Below are 20047 nucleotides of genomic sequence, written 5' to 3' on the forward strand. Positions count from 1 at the left end.
AGCTCAATTCATTCTAATCCTTCAAATCTGGCTGTTGGTGAAGCGGTTTGATTCCCAGTGATGTACAGAGATTTGGACTGTCTACCCAAGCTTATGTTTAAAGAACTGTGGGATTCCTTCACTAACCTAGCGACCCCCTCCCCTTCACCAGCTACATCATCACAAATCAGTTGCACTATTATTGTTCAGATGTAACTGAGCATTAAGTACGACTGGAGTAGAGGAGTAGCATGGAGGAGAAGACGAAAGTGAGGAATGAGGTGATAAAGCACCAAAGACAGGCAGCGCAGTGAGTGCAACATAAAGATGTTGGCAGGAAGGTGGTATTCATTAGGAGTGGTCTATAGCGGCGGCTTAGTGAACTCTTAATTGGGGAAGAGACAGGTCTGGGGATGAGGGATCAATAGGGGCAGAGCCGGGGTTGCAGCCTACTGAAATCAATCAACCTCCTGCCGCCGGGGAGAATACAGCTAATCAAAGAAGAGATGGCCTGGGGCTCCCGCTTATTTACCCTCTCGGTCAAACTTCATCAGGATCAACCTGAACAGACAGACGGCTCATTCCAGCTTATCACAGTCAGAGGAGGATGAAGTCTCCCAATTGCTTTTATCTCTTAACGTGGGCATTTGATCTCATTGCTTGAAAATGCCATTACAGTTTTGGTGTAACTCTGCCAAGAACAGGAGATTATTGCAACTAATAAAACATGAGTCATTAACACAGGAACGCTTTATGGAAATATTAAATTGAACCCCTGGCGTATTTTTTACTTTGCTGCTAAAAATAATTCCTTTCTCCTCTTCTTCCTCTTCATCTTCCTCTTCGCCTGGGTAATAACCGTCTTTCTGCCCTGTCACTTTTTGATGTATCATCCTCTTATTCACATCAAGGACAAGGCCAGGTGCCGCATTTTCTCTCAGTTGCCACGCTTGTCACACTGCCTTGTCACCCGCAGCCTGTTCCAATCCCCTCCCTTCTTCCTCCCCCTCTCTGCTTATTTATATTAAATCTGTCACTCCTTTATTTTAGTGAGAGAGAAAGAAAGTAAATCACTTTTGCCGTTTGCAGCCTCCGGTGTCTGCTGAATGCTGCAACTTTATGTGGATGTCATCTTTGGCCAAATAAAATCCTGTCTAAATAAATGATGCCTCTTATGTTTTGTGTTGTTGTCACACAATTGAAAGTCCTCCTTCTGGATGTGTCCTTGGCTTCAAATGTCTGTCAGCTATGTGTTAAGCTATCTAGGAATATGCTTCACAGTGCAAAGCAAGCCTTGACAGAGATCTTAGGTTTTTTTGTTCTTGCTCCAGATGGACAGACAGACAGACAGACAGACAGGCACAGGTGTCCAGCCTCACCTCTCTTTGATGCCCATGAGTGGCTGGCAGAGCTGGCGTGGGCAGAGAGCAGCTGGAGTCAGAGACGTGCCTTGGCAGCGAGATACATGTGGGCTCATACGGTCCTCCAGCGTATTCTTAGCCTTGCTGCACATACCAAACGGGTGCATGCGTGTGTGCATCACTACGTTTTTGTGTGCAAAGCATCTCGCTAAAGACTATGTATGAAATATGAGCAGCTCCATCAGTAGAGAGAGATTAAGGCCAAGATTTCACAGTTATTATGGAGACGTAAAAGTTGGTTTGGCTCTCGACTCTGATGTTTACATGTCGGACACTGACACCTGTCCAATCAGAACATGGATCAGACGGCTCCACTCCTGTCAACATGTCTTCACAGGCAGACACAGAATGAGGCCTTGTAGCTTACAAGATCACAACTAGAGGCAGTTGGAGACGTGGAGACAATGGTAGACGGCAGCTTGATGGAAAGCCGTGTGAAAACAGCTATTTTTCTGTACCTCAACTTCTTTTGACACCTAGTTTAAAGCAGTGTAAGGATTTACTTGTCTGCCTGACTGAATGTGAGCATAGTATTGCAAACAGAAACTGATGATTATCACTATCACTAAAAATGTCCTGGAGTGTGAGCTGTAATTATATTAAAAACGAGACACGTTTTACTCTATTTCTGGCACAGGTCTAATTAAACTACCTCCTGAACTATCGCCTGCTTCCTCCGGCGTCACATCAGTCAAATATAGATTTTATGTTGAGTGAGTACTTCCAGATACGTGCGATTACAAACCGTGTGGACTGACATGCCGTATGTGGTTGTTTACTCTCAGTATGGCACAGTTCGTCAGTGTTCTTGTCTAAAACAGATGTGTCACCGTCCTCGGGGTATGTGTGAGGGAGGAGTGGTGACTGGGAGTGGCATCTGGACCCAGAATGGCTTATGGTAGCTGTTAAAGGAGGACAGAGACAATACAGGCCAGAGTCTAACAGCTATAAACTAGTATGCACACAAGATTCAGACATTTACAAAGGATTTGAAAAACAAGCCGGAATGGCATAGAGATACTGTAGCCTGGCTCTGTTTGAGCTTTGGAAGTATTCATCCATTCTGGACTTTGTGTTTGCTTGCAGAACTTGGCAGTCAGAGGCTGATTACTGTGGGCAAGGAGGACATCAGATACAGCTTGTTTAGAAAGGAAGGTAAGGCTGTTCACCTCTTACTCTTACTGTGTCAAAGTGAGATCTCGTTTCTCCCTCTCACACACAGATTTGACCCGCACGTGTGCAGGTTTTGCTTTGTTGCTACAGCTTCTGTAGGGTTCTGTATTCATTTTGCATTTTTACACACAGATGTGGGTCAGTGCGTGCAAGAACATGTCTTCATGTTTCATCATTAAAGTATAATCACAGTACCTAACTGTGTGATGTCTGCCACCGGCCTATCATTCATCAGTTTTTAGCTATCTATAAACCAATCTGGGTATCATTCCCTGCCTCACAGCGGAAATAAGTCAAGTTCAGATTATTGTTCCTTTTACCATGGATTCTACAGTCGTTGGAGTAAACAAACAACACAGCAGGCTAATGTTAACATCAACACTTAATTTACTGAGGGGGATAGATCCGTCACCTCCAGAGGCAACTCATGCGTCACGGTACTCTAAAAAACACATCACCTCATTTTCTACCAGTGATTAGTATTTCATTCTGCACAAACAAGAGAGAGTGGTTATTGTTGGTCCCACTGAGATGGAATCCATGATCAAAGAGCTGTGGGTGTTGCAGATGCGTTGTGGCCACAGCAGATGCCCCCTCTGTGGCCATCAGTCCATATGGTAATTATGAAGAGAAGGGAAAAGAGAGTGAAATGAAAGATGCAGAGAGTGAGAGAGAGAGAGAGAGAGAGGTGAAGCTGAGGGAAATAGTCGTGAGAATTAATGAGCAAACTACAAAGCTCAGAATTATTAAACCAATAGCTGAAAAATCGCTTTCACCCCCTGTGGCTCTGGGCTGTAAACCAGCTTCATGTCTTTACTAAACAAGCAACGATTACATCGGCCATGTTTTATGCTTTAAGTCAGTATTTGAACTCCATTTTGGAGTTTTAAAAATTGATTTTTTTTTGTGATAACATAGTTTTAAACAGGCAAATCAATCTGCATGATCTGGACACATCACCACTGCAGTGTCCTTCAGCACCGGCATGCTTGTGCTGATGTGATCAGAGTCATCCTGTGTGAACAGTTGGGCAGCAGAAGAAGAAGCAGCACTCAGAACATGTGGGCATATTATGTGCACAGCTGTGCACAGCTGACTCATAATCACTTGCAAAAACATCAGTATGTGCGACTATAATCAGCTCTCCTTTTTGATTAACAAACGACTCACTACAAATGGCTCTTAAAATAGCTCCGATAGTTTACTGTTTTGTTTGTGGAAAAAATATGCCTGACTCCATAACTTTTCTTGACGGAGCATTTGAGGGAGTTGAACTATGATTTTCCTTCATGTCTCATTGACACTAGCAAGAGCAGACAGGTGAATGATGTGCCTTTGGTAAGCTATTCTGTTTGAGGACTGATCTCCACTTCAAAACCCCAGCGTGAGGACAGCATTCACCTCTCTCTTTCTTCCTCCTCTTCTTGCTGGCAGAGGGGGCCTTCGGCAGTGCAGGATAAAAACCAAAAGTCTTCAAGAGAAAATCTTCAAAGGCGCAGTTCATCTGGCGAGTGAAGACCTCATCAATTCATTTTCTTCTCTAAAACCACTGTCCCTTCCAAAGAGCTCTGGTTGTTTACGAGCAGAGTTATGTGATATTTCTCCTCCATTCCTTGCAGCTGGTTGCGTAAGGTGCTTTTGATATCTTGCGACTGACGAAGGGATATTTTCCCTTAACACTTTGAGGGATTAGCCTGTTGTTGATGGCAATTTCTCACATCCTTCCTGGGATATGTGATGCACATTGTGGGGCTCTGGGAGCATTTCCCTGACCCTCATTTTCCACATCAGCAAGATGGGAACTGCCAGCTTGCTTCCGTGCCCCAGCCTGCCTTCTGCCCACTGATTAAAAGTCAAATATTAAAGTGCTCTGTTGTGAGCTCGGCCTAATTGATTCTTTCCGCCGGGTGCACACAGAATGGGCTGACAGCAGGCGATACCAGGCTTTGTCAACATCGGGCATGCTGCCTGACGCTCAGGACGGCACCCCAATAAAGCCCCCTGTGAGTGTGCCAACCTGCGGCGCCACACACAGAGAGGCCGCTCAGCACTCTGGCCAAGCTTTATAGTAACAACACAGAAGCAGCTCATTCTTTTTCAGTGTGTCAGCTCCCATCGGCTGGCTGGGAAGTCGGCTCTCTATTTGTAAGGAAGTGGCTGGCTGTGAAGACAGCGTGTGTGTATGTGTGTGTGTGTGTGTGTGTGTGGGCATCTCTACACTTGAAAAAAAAATATCTCTGCTGCCCACTTGCATAACCACTCAGCTAACTTAAGCTATCTGGGGCGATGGCGCTGAAAGGTTTCATCTGAAATCCACAGAAGGCCCTGTTCTCCCGTCCCCAGCTTTCCTACTGTTAAGATAATTGCTTTAATAGCTTTTAATCACAGACATGTTTAACAAGGAGCTTACCAAACACAGGATGACAAGTGTCACATCAAGTATATCATCACTGCCCACCCTGTGAAAAATGCAGGACAGCTGGTGGAGATTCTGGTCAAAGCCTTGTATCTTTTGCTTGTAGTGTTTTACTCTCTCTTAACTATGATGTAGGGATAATTAATTGAATCTCTACAGCAGTAAACAGTGTCCCTCTGTCCTCCAGTGCATCCCTATTCCTCTCTTGTCTGCTTACTCTGAGAATTTACAGGCCATTTTATGTGTGTCTTGAATTTCTTTTTAATGCTTTCCTGCTTCACACGTAGGACCCTGGTGTTATATGATGTTCATTAAGCGCAGACATTCATCCACGACGCTTTTCTCATGAATCTGATTGACCTTTTCGCTCAAGTGCGATCCACAGTAAAAGGTTATAGGCACCTATTAATCCCCACGTGGTTGAAAAACTGGGTATATCTCCTGTCCTGTCTGATGCTTTATGTTCCATCTGAGCTGATGGGTGGGTGATAGGAGGGTTTGAAGGTGTGTGGGGGTGAAGGTCAGAGAGCTGGCCGACGGTGCGGTAATTGCTCTATTAGTGAAGTGGGGCCGCGCTCTACGCTCTGACACAGCACTAATTACAACACAAGAGTGATGAACTTGATCAAAGCATGGCTAATTCATGTTTAATAGAAAAAGAGAGGGAGAAAATAAAGAGAGAAGGCGACAGAGAGGAGGAGCACATATATGCAGAGAACATTTTGAAGAGGACATAATCACAATGTGTGGTTTTTACTTGCAAATCCACTGCATTTTTTTTCACATCACATTTCAGTGTGACCCATCGGCAGCATAGTCATGGAATGGTCTTCCCACTGCTTCACCAGTAAAGGCCACTGAAAAATGATCACAGTGTCCTCTCCCCTGAGAACTGAGCTGGGGTTTCATTTCTACCTCCATCCTGTTACTCCCCTGCCGTAGATCCCGGAGGGATGGGGGGCGGTGGGGGGGATCCAGAGGCTTAGTGGGGGTCATGATCACAACCACGGGAGGGCGACAGTTGGCTGCCTCTCTGACAGCAGCCTAATGGAGGGCTAATAGGAGAGAGTTGAGTCCCACAGACCACCACTGTGACCTTGACATGAGCCTGTGGAGGGAGGCAGGTGGAGAAGAGGAGGAGGAGGAGGAGGAGGAGGAGGGACAGAAAGGTGAAGTACTATAATAGACGCTGACAGGCAGGCAGTTTAAATATCTTTCTCTCCTTTTTCTGTCTGACTTTGCTTACTATTGTAGTTAATGACTCCATGAGCAGCTCCCATAGAGGACATTTTGCTTTCTCTCTCCTCTGTGTGTGTGTGTGTGTGTGTGTGTGTGTGTGCGTGTGTGTGCGTGTGTGTGTGTGTGTGTGTGTGTGTGTGTGTGGGTGTTGGCATGCATCAGAATAAAATGTTAAATGTTGTTTTGATTTTTCTTTTAAAGTGTTACTTTCCTCACAGCAGATATCTTTACTGAGAAAATTGCCTCAAGTATTTTTTCTGTGTAAGTGCTGATAAAGTATTCTGTTTTGGGGAATAATTATTGCGATTACAGCAACTTGATATTTTTATTACTACAACTAAAACTAAAAGACCTTTTTTTTTATTTTAGAGGCAGATTTCAGATTTCAATTATTTTCCTTCAAAATGTATTGCCAATAGTGTTTTAAACTGGATGACTGGCTACAGATTGAGTCCCTTAATAGTTACATATTGTGTTAGCTGTTGCTGATGCTCCATCACACCCCAGTGAGTGAGTGTGTTTGTAACCAAAGCAAATATTTTCGCCAGTGAAAGTTTATTAAGAGTTTGGAGTTTATAAAGTTTGCCTACGTCCAGTCAAGCAGCTCTCTCTCATCACATATTGACTGGAATAATAAAATAATAATAAAACAATAAAATAAAACATATTAATTTACAGCACAAGCAGCCATTACTGTGTTGAGGTCAATCGATTGTGAAAATCCCCTAAAGCATAGTATAGTTATTTGTGTTCAATTTAGATATGAATATTTAACATTAACATTCATTAATACATCTTTAGTGTTCCTGCATTTGAGAGTGTACACGTGGCAGCATGTGTGTGGTTGTGTGCGTATGTACTGAGGGCATGAGAGTGTAAATCTCCCTCCTCTGATACTGATAAGAGGGAGGTCAAGCCTGCAGGGACAGCCAATAAGCATCATCCACAGTAAAGGGAGAGCCACTACCGCCTGATCAATCTGAGCACTCATTAAAAGGCTGCCAAGCCCTTTGCAACCCGATACAATATCAATACCGTAGCACCACAGAGAGACCTCCAGAGCTGTTAGGCAAGCCGCTGGCAGCTTAACTGTCATTACCGTGAAGGCAACATGCCAGAGACCCCCTTTGTGGGCCACTTAGGCTCCCCCCATGGTCCCAAACACAGGTCAGGACAGACAGATGGGCTGTCTGGGCAGCTGTCCCAGGGACGGGACAGAGAGAGATGGATACCGACCTGTAGAGGAGGAGACAGCCTGTGCTCTCTCACAATACGGAGGGATGATGTGGGATGTGTGTGTTCACTGCTTGCAGTTACATACACTGCTGCGGTTTCACCCGAGGCTTGTTTGTTTGCCGTGGATATTTTCTGTGTCGGTCGTTTACCGTGGATGATTACAAGGACCACATGTTTATGTTTAAACTCAGCAAAAGACAAAGGGTTTGGTTCAGAAAACACACTCACTGAACTCTGTAGGTGTAGATTAGATTGAAAAAAATCTGCCCAGGGTTTTGGCATATAGCCCAAGATTCCTGCTGGGAAAACCACAAGCACTGAATAGCACTCTGTGGCGATTTCTGAGTAGAGCAAATGGGGGGAATATAAGTGGCCATACATAGAAAGCTTCTGTAATTCAGATCATTGTGCCGAGGTCTCCCCTCTGTGCTCCAGTCTTAACCCCCTGTGTGGTTCCGATAGGGGAGGGAGGGATCAGTGTGTGCGTCTCTAAACCCCCAGTAATCCCCCGACAAAAGGGCCCGGAGAAAGCCAGCTAGCGAAGGTGGGGGGTTAGGACAGAGAATGGGAGGAGTGACGAAGTAAAGAAGTGGTCGTTGCCTCTCCAACCCCCAAGGGTATGCTTAACACCAGATAAGATGATGCTCACAGCACCCACAGACCCCCGCCACCCCGCGGTAAAACATCCCTCTGCTGTGTAGGGCCTCCTTGAGTAGTCAAGAACCATTATTTATCAGTCCAGTGAAAGAATTGCAAGTCTATAGAAGTGATCACTTCTGCAGTAGCTGAGCTGTAACTTCCAGCCAGTGTATTGATTTATTTGGGCTGTCTGTAATTTATTCAGTGGGCGGGCAGCAGTTGTTTACTGAAAGTTGAAACCGATATTGTCTGTAAACATCATTAAGTCAGGGCCATTAGGAGCAGTCCCCACTGCAGGTGCTAATTTGATGATGGGAGAAAAATGGCATGTAATTAAAACACAACAAATGACAGCTTAAAACCTATGAGTCCTGTGGAACGTGATCTAATTTTACCATGATGTGCACGGCATATAAACTAGAGGCAGGCAGCATTGTTTAGAGAGATAATTGCATTACCCCAAGCAGATAAATATCAGCGTGCATCCCAATAACGCTCCTCTCATCAGGCTTTTTTAGTGTTACACAGTTTTTAAACAGATCATCTCTTATGCTCTGTTTGATTTCTCATTGGTGCTGCAGTCATGCAACGTTATGCGGTCTCATTGAGGTAGTTATGTCAGAGGAACAATGGGCCCCGTCTGTAATCCATTTAGCTGAGATGTGACACACTGTAGGGGGGCTTTGCCTCTGGTCAATAAGTGCCAATAAGAAACAGCCATCACTCAGTGGGCTGCCCTGTCCACCAGCTTGCTCACTTGTTTCAGCTGTCAACCCCTGTGTCAAAGGAGCTGGCGATTGTGCCGGTCTCTCGGACGCACCACAAATGGCTTTCCCATACAAACCTCAATAGGACAGGAAAGGCAAGGACACTAGCAGACTGCAAAGCAGGCGCATTTCCCTTCGACATCTGAATAAACCCATCTGAAGTGAAAACAGCTACGTATTTACAAAACACCATTGACAGTTGCTCATTCTCTCAGCCTTAAACCCCTGGAGGTGGGGCTGTGGGGGGGTTGAACCCAAGTCAGGCACAATCGGGGCTCTGTTTGTGTTTTCTCTAACACCTCCGTGTTCTCTTTGGGCTCTCATGGAGCGTACTGCAGGGGTGCAGAGGAGGAGGGGTAAATGCCGTGACCCCGCTGTGGACCCTGCCTGAAGCCCCCTACCCCCCCCAAAAAAAAAAAACCTGCAGACCACCACGCTAGCCCTACATGCCACACAGTTGCTGCTGGAAACGGAGAGCAATAGCGAAAAGTGGATGCGCGTGAGCGAAAATGAAAACCAGTGTCTTAAAAGGTGAAGACTGAATTCCGTCACCAAACATCCTCGCCACAGCAGGTCGTGATGTTGTTATTTGTGGTGTGGCTGCAATCCAAACTCATTATGAGCAATATCTTCACTGAGTTAGTCTGTTAAACCTGGAAGAGACAAAAAGGCATACAGTAGCTATGTGATGTCCCTCTAGTGCTGCCGGGGCCGACCAGTTTTTGAACAGTACAATGCTGTTCATTTCCTACAGATTCAGAGATAATTAGACTAACTGTTGTTATGCCTTTTATGTCCCCTTGTTGGAGAGAGAAGTTTGAAGTCTGATTCGCAGAGTGTGGGTGTGTTTGTGTGTCTGTCTGTCTCAGCCTACATGTGCGTGTGTGTGTGTATGGTGTACATTTATAGTCAACAGAGCAGACCCAGGGAGTCTGTCAGAGCTCTTTGTTCTCCAGCGAGAACACATCATGACTGGGCCTTTTGTCTGAACTGACACCATCATACAGTCTCTTTCTCCCCCCCCCCCCCCCCTCCCTCTCTCTCTCCCTCTATGTTTGTCTCTCTTCCTCACCCTCTTATTTTTTCCAGCAAACTATTCACCCAGCATCCCATCACTCTCTCTTCTCTCTCGTGTTGAAACCATTTAAAAGATAATGGGCCCTGTGGATTACCGAATTGCAGAGATGGGGATGGTGCTCCCGGCACACATGCATGGTTTTTTTTTTTTGTTTTGTGTTTTTTTCTGTATCTGGGCGTGGACCGAGCTCTCCTCCAAAGTATAACGTGACTACCAGAACATGACTTCTGAGGACAGTTTCTCGGCGTGTGTTTGTGTTTGTTTGCATTTATAATTTATCAGTTTGTTACCCTACTTCCATGTATGTTCACTTATATATTACTTCATGCATATTATTTGCGTCGAACTATGTTGCCATAAGTATATGGACGCCCAAATATTACACCCATATACAATTGTTGAACATGCCATTCCAAAACCATGGACATTATAGTAACATATAGTGCAACAGCCTCCACTCTTCTGGGAAGGCTGCCAGATTTTGGAACCTGTCTGCAGAGATTTTCTCCCATTCATTAAATTCAGAGCATTACTGAGGATGTTGGGTGTTGGGCAATGAGGCCTGGCTTCAATTCATCCCAAAGGACTCTGTGCAGGCCGCTGAAGTTCTTCCAAAACAAACTGTGAAAATAATTTCTTTATGGACCTGGCTTTGTGCGCGGGGCATTGTCACGTCACTTAACTTTTGCCACAAAGCACAAAGCATGTTATTGTCTAAAATATTTTTGGTATGCTGTAGATTTACACTCGCTTGGAAATAAGGGCGTTGCTCAAATCATGAAAAACAGCCCCAGAACAAGGCTGTCTACACACATTTGGCCACATTTTGTGGATAAACTAAACCTACTGTAGGTAGGTGTACCCATAATGTCTTTCTATCACTATTGGAAGTAAAAACATAAACAAATGAATGTATGATAAGTCACTGTGTGTGTGCATGTGTGTGTGTGTGTGTGTGTGTGTGCTTTCCAGCCCGAACACATCGCAGCTTCACCTCATCTCTCAGGGCAACAGCCTCACTGCAGGATTAATGATGTGTTAAGTACTAAAATTACTCTCATTCATATTTCACTGTCTGAACAGCACATTCCACATGGTATTAAAGGTTAGAGAAGAATATGATGTATAAACAAGGACAAAAGACACTCACACACATACACAAGTGAAGAGGCAAACGGTTTCACAGTAACTGCAGAAAGAAATATTTCACACTTGAGTCTCCTCATCGCAGCAGAAATCTCATTTTCTCACTTTTAAAGTCTAACCACTGCTCTTTTGTGTCTGCGTATTCAAACAGAAAATTGCTGTGCAGGTTCTGACTGTCATCTTAAAATGTCTGCCGAGTGCCGAGCTTATCGGAACCTGAGGGAAATCTAAATTAAATCTTCCCGGTGAATGGGATCAGCCTCCGCATTATCTCTTGTCATTCTCAACTATTAAAGTTAGTTATTAGGAAGTAAAGGCACATTTGTCAAAAGAATGTGCAGGCGCTATTTTAAACCAAAGAGCAGCTGGAGAGTTATTGAATACGATTTCAGGGTTATCAGCCGGGGACTGAGAATTTGGACGGACCACACTGACCTATTAAAGGAGCCATTGTTTTAGATGTCATCAAGCCAACATTAATAATTGATAAGCCTTGGTTTAGAGGTCATTGGTTGAGAAGATCATGTGGGATTCAGCTGTACTATCAGGATGCTTTAAAGCACCTGTCGTGACGAGGACCAAAGCAGAAATGTTCTTACAGCACAGAGAGAAATAAACGGGTGGGGGTTGAGATAGCTGATGGGCATACAAAGTGTTTGACACCAGAAAACGGTTCACACTGGTTTTAGCCATGATGGTTTTAGTTGCCTGCCTTAACAATACTATTATAATAGTTTATTTGACCAAAATCCTTACCCAAACCTTAACCATGTAGTTTTAACTGCATAAAATGTTCATATGGGTCATTTTGTCGTTTAGATATGAGGTAGACGAGCCTGCTTGAATACAGTGATGTTACTGCTGTGTGTAGTGGAGCAGAGATTTGGAAGCAGAGAATGATAGATGAAGGATGGCGACAAACCATGGCTTCTTATTATCATGAAAAAAGCATTCCTTACTGTATTGAGCATTGCAAACCCCTCCTTCCGCTAACACATACTCACGCGCACACAAACACGCATGCACACACACATAAACTTCTCCTAGAGAAAGTTACTCTCACATAGACGCATGCCGTTGCAGAATTTGCATCTGAATGCAACTTTTGTTGGTAAATTCAAGGTTCCTTAGAGATTTTGCACATTCTGTTCAGAGCTAGGCAGGCCAATGGGAACACACATTAGCAAAGCCCTGCCAGCCTCAATTATGACCAAAGGGATTGGCTTGATAGTGTTGCAGCGGGTCACATTCAGCCAAGATGTGTCTATTTAAACCTTCCTGGCCTTTATGTTTACCAGCACTAGAATACAGTGGACTGAACATTCCTGTGTAGGCAACAATGTAGAGGTTTTTTGGAGGTTCTCTGCTACCACATCCTGTTTTTCTCTGTCCTATTTTATTTTATTTTTTTATGGATGCCTTAGTCTGTGAATCTAGTTTCCATGTTTTGGAAGAATCCATCTGCAGTGGAAGTGCTCGGGCTTTGTTCTCTCCTGATTGTATGCCTAGAGGTTCTTTCTCGTTCTCACACTTTCTCTATCTTTTTCTCTCCATCTCTCTCAGTCTCAGAACATGCGCGATAGAAATTTCCAGGAGTCTGGCTTCCAGCTTGTGGGCTTTTACCTCCATATTTCATATGCATTATGAGGCACAGCTGATTAAATTGCAAGTGTACGCCATGACTCGTCCCCCTTCAATATGTAATAAATGTCTGATTTTTCCTTGGTTTTCTCATATTTTGTCTGTGTTTCGTGCCTTCTCAGGGGGCTGCAGATTGGATGAATCAGACTTTATGCCTGTTTCAAAGCCCAAGGTGTTTTATTTATAGGGAAAAAGTACATTAACGCCTCTGCAGAGCCTTTGGAAGATTTATCAAGCACTCTCAAAGCTTCTTCACTGCCTTGCTTGAGCTGTAAAACTTGGAGTACAGATGTGTGTGTGTGTGTGTGTGTGTGTGTTGTTGGACAATGTAACACATCTGTCTGTCTGTCGACGTGGTGTGTGTTTTCATCCCTCCACTCTCGCCACCGTCTTACCATCATGCCCATGCTGTGACATGGCCAGCTCTGTTGTCACGGCATTTATAATTCAGACTTATCAATAAAAGATGGACGGCATTAAGTTTTTATCTGGTGATGCAGTGCTGCTGTCTCGCTGAGCCTCTTTACAAGCAAATGACTGAAGAGCAAAACTTTCCTTCTCTGTTCTGACTTCCAGGCATCACTTGGCATTAGTATAACCTTAGACGATCCTTGTTCCTCAAACACGCTTTTAGAAGCTTATTCCCTCTGATCTCATATTCAGCTCTCTCTGGCTCACTCACCAGCCCTCCCCCTCTAAGCCCCCAGCTTTTAATGAGTTTTGCTGAGAGTTATATTTACTCATGTTGTCTTGTGCTTTTGTCTAAATGGCAAAAATTCCTCTTTCATTCTTGTCTTATCGGGCTGAATCAGCATTGTCGTTTCGCAGTTCACTTAGTGCAAAGAGCTGATGTGGGCACAGCTCTGTCAGGGAAAACGAGCTCTAAATCATCCCAGTTTACAGAAACAACATGGCTTGCCTTGCATTATGAATGTGTGCTAACCATCACATTGGTCATGTTGTTGGAGATTGAGAATAGCTAAGTTGCTGCTGTTTTTTTTTTTTTTTTTTTTTTTTTAACGGTCGTCCATCTTTGTTTTTCCACATATCTTCAAGGTATAATGGCTTCTGTCTGTTTGGACGTTATGGCTTCCTCTGCTTTCTTCTTTGCGTTTTCATGTAGCATCTGCCACCCGGAGAGATAAACAATAGGGGTAGATAAAAGAGAGCAAACTGGAAAGAAAGGACTGTATGTGTCAGTTAGAGCTGATAAAAGCCTGGAAATCCAATTAGTCCTCAGTATCAGGGGGAAGGAGGAGGCCTCATGGGAGTCACGTCAGGAAATATCCACCACCGTAGCATGCCAATAACATAGCACTGACATACTCGGCTATTGATAGATCAGCATTTAAATTAGGCTGGATGTTTTCCTGTAAATCAAGCCTATATTTGGTCCTCTTCCCTTACAGGTTTTGCCCACATCAGCTTTTTGAACAGATAAACAACTATCAAAGGGAAGCACTGTACCTTCCACACCACAAACCACTCTAAAAGAGGAGCCAGTGGCGGAGGATCATCTTAATTTGAGCACACTGAATCTATTCTTTATTCACTATAGATGTCCTGGAATCCATTTTGGTGACGGGGTATTCACTGCTGGCTGCAGACAGAGCCAGTTAAGCGAGGATCTTTCTGTCACCAGGTTTTTATTTCTTGTGGATTTCCTTCTTGCTGGTGTCTTGTTTTCATCCCATGCCAGAAATGAAAGAGGGACGCAGTCAGGGAGAGAGAGAGGGAGCAGGAGAAAGGAGCAAGGACAATTTCAAACAGCACACCGCCCTGGGTCAGAGCTCATGTGTTCCTCCGGGGAAGAGCCACATGCCCTGGGAGTAGGAAACCAGAGCAAACACAGCTGCTGTTGTACACATTTTATGTGTGTGTGTGTGTGTGTGTGCATATACCTTCACATACACATCATGGTGAGTATGTGTATGTGCATTTTGTGCAAAGCAAGACCATGCAGGAGGGATGGAGGACATGTGTGGGTGTTTGTGCGATAGGGAAGACCTTAACGAGCAAAATCTGGACAACAGCTTAGAACAGAAAGGAACAGGGAGCTTTGTGTTAGACAGAGGAGCTCTCCCACATTCAGCTCACACTCACTTCATCTGCTGTGTCTAAAGATTCACAGGAAGAAGGTTCCTCAGTTACTGGTGGTGGAGGTGAAGATTAGCTCCCATCTGTAATCATCTCTTCCCGTAAAAATACACTTCAGATTATTCTTTTTTTTATGTGTGCATCCAGGCACTTTTGTGTACCTCTTCATTGTTTCCCTGCTTATTCCCATGTCGAACTGTATTCCAGTCAGGTTGTTGTTAAGGAGGAGCTGCAGTCCCAGCACAGGGACATTGCCGTTATGTTGTTGTTATTGTCTTCATCTTCAAACAGGGATTGTTCTGGCCACATACTCCTTGCGGACTCACAAACACAGACATGCACACACATGCTCAAACGCCCTCCTCTTTCTGACTGTGGCACATCTCAGTGGGCACGTTGATGCTGCCGCTGCTGCTTGTAAACTGGGTTTATGATTATGGTCACTGTGGTGTGTGTCTGCTCTGATTATGTCTCATGATAAAATAAGCACATTAGTTCAGCTCTTCTCTTTAGTTCTCAGATATTCAGTTAATAATAAATGTATGACAGCTCAATGAAGGATGTGTGGAATGAAATTGTTTTTATTTTATTTAGCCTACCTTTATTTCTACATCTATCAATACAAATCATATTATTTAATGTTAATGTTTAATGGATGTTGTTTCAAAATGATACTCTCTGCAATGTAACACATCTAAAAAATGTGGTGAACATGAGTTAACAATAGATACTGTGTGTGCATTAATAACACTGATCTTGTTTGTACTGCTTTGCTTGCTTTTTGTAAGATTCTCCATAAAAAGATAATTGTTCCTGGGTTTCATAGTAACTATAGATATAGTGCTGATGAACTATAGATAGGCAGGTAACTACTACTGCGATTATAACCAACAGTTGCCATGGTTAACTCAGAGGAGATATACTGTTAATGAGGAAGAGTTATTAGAGAGCTAATAGGATTGTAGTGTACAGTAATTTTGGCGAACTGCACGTAGAGATTAATTAAGAAAAAGCTCAACAGGTCAACACGTGCTTGACTTTTAATTGTTATGTTAAATTCACAGAGGGAGAGCAGAATTAGTCATTTTCTGCACATTTAGAGGTTTGCTTTTATTGACCTTGGTGATATCGCCACATTACAGTCTCATTTTTGCAGGTACTTCAGTATTAGTCAGTTCCACGGTTCTGTTGATTTGGTATAAATGTTTTCTGAATCTTTAGAGCTGGAGTCTTCATCTCTCTTTACACCATCACCCTGATCATTGACCCCTGTCTTCATTTTCCTCCTCTCATCCCCACTTCTTCTGTCTCTCTCCTTCACCTCTGCTCCCCACCCCTCCCCACATCCCCACATCCCTCATATCAACCCTAACCCTCTCATGGGGAGGTGAGGCCTGAGCTGGCCCCGGGCCCAGGCCCATTAGCCTCAGCCTGGCAGCCATGTGCTCATCACCAGAGATCATTACACCCAACCAATGACACCACTCTAATGCATCATTAATGATTGATTAACGAGCTGAGCTCAGCCCAAACGGGTGCATTTGTACGGAAGAGCACCCTGTAATGGCTGTGCAATGCCTGCATCTGCTATTTTTCACTGTGTGTTTCTGTGTGTCCATGTGTGTGTGTGTGTGTATTTTATGCCTATCAGTCTCCCTCTGTGTCTTGTCGTTCAGGCTGAGTGTGGGAGCTGCAGACTCCGTGTTACTGCGTGAAACGAGGGACTGAGGAGGTGACTGCAGGGTAGCGTGATGGCAGGGCAGGGGCTCTCCGCCCCTCTCCCGCTTCTTCTGCTCTTTCTTGTCCTGTTGGGAGTCCTTCCTGTGGCCCAGGGCTCAGGCTACCTGTCTGGATATCGGCTGAGGTCTCGTCTGCAGAGGGACCGCCACATCCGCAATATCCGACCCAACATCATCCTCATCCTCACTGATGATCAGGATATAGAGCTGGGTAAGACATTTCGCTCCATTATTCCTTTGTTTGTGCATCTATCTCTGTCTGTTTGCTTTCTGTCCATCGCCCATGGGTATGGTTATTCTGTCCATGTGTATCCAACAGCATCAGCAAGGGAAAGTCAACCTAATCCTGCCTCTTGGAACCATAACAACTGGCCCACTCAAAGTCATTTGCTCCCCTTGCCAACTCCTCCATCGCTGGCATGAAATGAGGGCAGCCTATGGCTTCCATTGTCTGGGTGCCAAACCCTGGCCATCTCCCTACCCGCTTAAGTCCTTTAGCGGCGTATTGGACTGGAGTGGCTGCATAATGGCCTCGGTGACATCCTTTGTCCTCCTCTGATCGCTAGTGAGAAGAGTCCCATTGAAAAGCAGGAATTTATGGTCAAGCATCTGTTTCCCCAAACAATCACCATCAGCTTGAAAAGCTTTTAGTACACAGGAATCCAAATGGGTTACACTTTACGAAAAAGATTTATTCCCTTATTTACTCCCCCCCGCTTCTTCTTTTCTCTCCTTGGCCGTAATGTTTTTTGCTTTTACCCTCTCGTGCCCTATATTTATATTTTTCACCCTCTCTGTTTTCCTCGATCTCTCCCTCTCTTTTTTCTTCTCCAACTGCTTTATATCCTCCTGCGTCCCTTTCATTTCAATCCTTGGCCTTTGAATCTCCTCTCACCCTCCTATCCCTGTGTACTGCCCCCTCCCTCCACCGTCCTCTCTCTCTCCCACTGTTCTCTCCCAGGCTCAATGCAGGCCATGAACAAAACTCGGCACATCATGGAGAAGGGCGGCACACATTTCTCCAACGCTTTCTCTACCACACCCATGTGCTGCCCGTCCCGGTCCTCCATCCTTACAGGGAAGTACGTGCACAACCACCACACCTACACCAACAATGAAAACTGCTCCTCGCCCTCGTGGCAGGCTCACCACGAGCCGCACACCTTCGCTGTGCACCTCAACAACTCCGGCTACAGGACAGGTGAGTAACTCAAAAACAGTACTTTCACAGATGAATCAGAGCTTGAGGAATAGAATTAATATGCTGTTTGCTGTTCGTCCCTCAGCCTTTTTTGGAAAGTATCTGAATGAGTACAACGGCTCCTATGTGCCTCCTGGCTGGAAGGAATGGGTAGCCCTGGTGAAGAATTCACGCTTCTACAACTACACCCTCTGCCGGAATGGAGTACGAGAGAAACACAGCAGCGACTACTCAAAGGTGTTTATACACACACCTTCCCTCAGAATATTTACCTGTATGAAAATAAAAGTCAAACAAAATATTATTTAGGTTTCTTTGAGAGATGTAATTATATCTACTTTTTGAGCCTTAGATCCTTATCCATGATGACTAAATAGGAAATAATGATTTTTTTTTTACTTGTACGATTTTTAAGAGGAAACTCAAGGTTCAAATGGTTAAACAGTACATAATATCCGTCATGGGTCATTATTTAGGGCTTGGGAATATTTTTTGACTCACACCAGGTGTCTTTGACATCTTCTCCTTCACTCCCTCTGTTACTCACTACTCACTGATGGACAATGTCTTCTCGCTCCACAGGATTACCTGACGGACATCATTACCAACGACAGCATCAACTACTTCCGTATGTCCAAGCGGATGTACCCTCACCGCCCTGTCATGATGGTCCTGAGCCACGTGGCCCCACATGGTCCAGAGGACTCTGCCCCGCAGTACAGCACTGCTTTCCCCAACGCATCACAGCACATGTAAGGACACGAGCAGGCGTCTTAACTGCTAACACCCGTCTGATTAACCAAAATGTGAACCCTTAAATTGTTGAAGGTTTTAGGATATTATATGATAATAAACTTGACTGCATGAATAAGTAAATACTGTGTTTCAGTCAGACTGGGATTACCCGTTTGATGTGAACTGATTTGGTTTATGTGGGACGAGGCTGACAAGCACAAGGGTAAATTTTTACATTTTCACATCCACAGCTATTTACTTGCGTGTGAGTCATCCACACATTCAGACTCCCTTTCGTTTGACCCAGAATGACACAAATTCCATAATCTCAGCTCGATCTTATCTTCCTCTGCCTGCAGTATGCTGTTGGCAGCTGAGCCCTCTCCGCGCACAGCCAGTGTTTCGCTCCAGTTTATTTGGCTCATGTGTTGCTCACATTAGTGTTACCACCGTAATGAGCCTTGCTAATTTGTACCATTTTGTCAGCAATGATCAAAGAGAGGCATGAATGATGTATATTTAATGCATAGGTAATGATTTGTGCGCGTGCATGCACACACTCACACACTTGCAGAGCATCTCAGCCTTTGTCTTCCTGACCCTCCGTGCTCCTGACTGGCTGTCTAGTGCTTCTGGCTAATAGCAGACCTGCTATTGGCCTTTAGAGACAGATCCAAAGCCAGTAATGAGACTGCAGTTTCTGCCTCCTTCCTTCAACCCTCCACACCATCCCTCCCGCTTCATCTAATCCCTCCAGCATCATTAACATGTGCCACGCAGGCTTTATGCACAGAATATTCTTGAAATTCAGCCCCAGTGTCTTTGTACAAACTTTTAATTGCTCTTTCTCCATAAATTTGCTCTCCCTCGGGTGATGTTTTCAGAGAGCGCCTTCTCTGGCTATTTTTCTCACTCCATCTCCCTCCGTCCTTATCAACCACATGAAGAGAGAGAAGCACTAAAAGTACTATACTCCTCTGGTGATAAACCTTATCACCTTGGCACCTTGCAGACACATCTTCACACTACATTATGGTTGCCATTGTGCACCAGGCTATGAGACACTAGCCCTCTTTAAAAGTGAAATCGATCCACTTTAAACGTTAAAAATATTTTCTTCTAGGATCTCATTAACGATTTAGCAGTTTATTCTCAAATAATTAAAGTTCCATATGGCTTGGAGTAAAATATTGATCAAACTGTGCTCACTGTGTACGAGCCTATTGATTGCAGTGCTTTGCATTTTACATGGTTTATGTAACCTCTAGTTTAGCATTGCATAAACAGTTTGCTGGCTACTTTAGAAAGAGAAGAATAGGACACATCAGCAGACACAGGCAGAGGATATTGCTGTGGATGCACAATGTAGCTGTACACACATTGGTACATTTTCTATAATCCAATTTACAGCTATAGAATATAGAAACTGCACATATAGAGATGGAAAAAACAACTGGATGTAAATGTATGGCGAGTCCTGTGCTATTTCCTCCTTTTAAGATATAAAAGAAGCAACAAAAATGAAACATTATGTACATCA

The 20047-nt window shown here is 44.3% G+C and overlaps 1 protein-coding gene across 10 annotated transcripts in view; it reads left to right on the plus strand.

Moving 5' to 3' along the window:
• The window catches only part of sulf2a (sulfatase 2a), a 45596-nt gene that overhangs the window by 18403 nt on the left and 7146 nt on the right, over positions 1–20047 (plus strand). For 5 of the 10 annotated variants that reach the window (XM_044348653.1, XM_044348655.1, XM_044348656.1 and 2 more), the window contains 5 exons: positions 2487–2555; positions 16509–16782; positions 17533–17772; positions 17858–18009; positions 18355–18524. In XM_044348653.1, coding sequence (XP_044204588.1) covers positions 16584–16782; positions 17533–17772; positions 17858–18009; positions 18355–18524 — 761 coding nt within the window. In that variant the 5' untranslated portion in view covers positions 2487–2555; positions 16509–16583. Of the gene's footprint in view, positions 1–2486; positions 2556–16508; positions 16783–16890; positions 17773–17857; positions 18010–18354; positions 18525–20047 lie in introns of those variants that run through there. The other 5 variants (XM_044348654.1, XM_044348657.1, XM_044348652.1 and 2 more) reach the window with 4 other exon arrangements.

The sequence above is a fragment of the Thunnus albacares genome, chromosome 4 (assembly GCF_914725855.1).
Source record: "Thunnus albacares chromosome 4, fThuAlb1.1, whole genome shotgun sequence".
NCBI lineage: Eukaryota > Metazoa > Chordata > Actinopteri > Scombriformes > Scombridae > Thunnus > Thunnus albacares.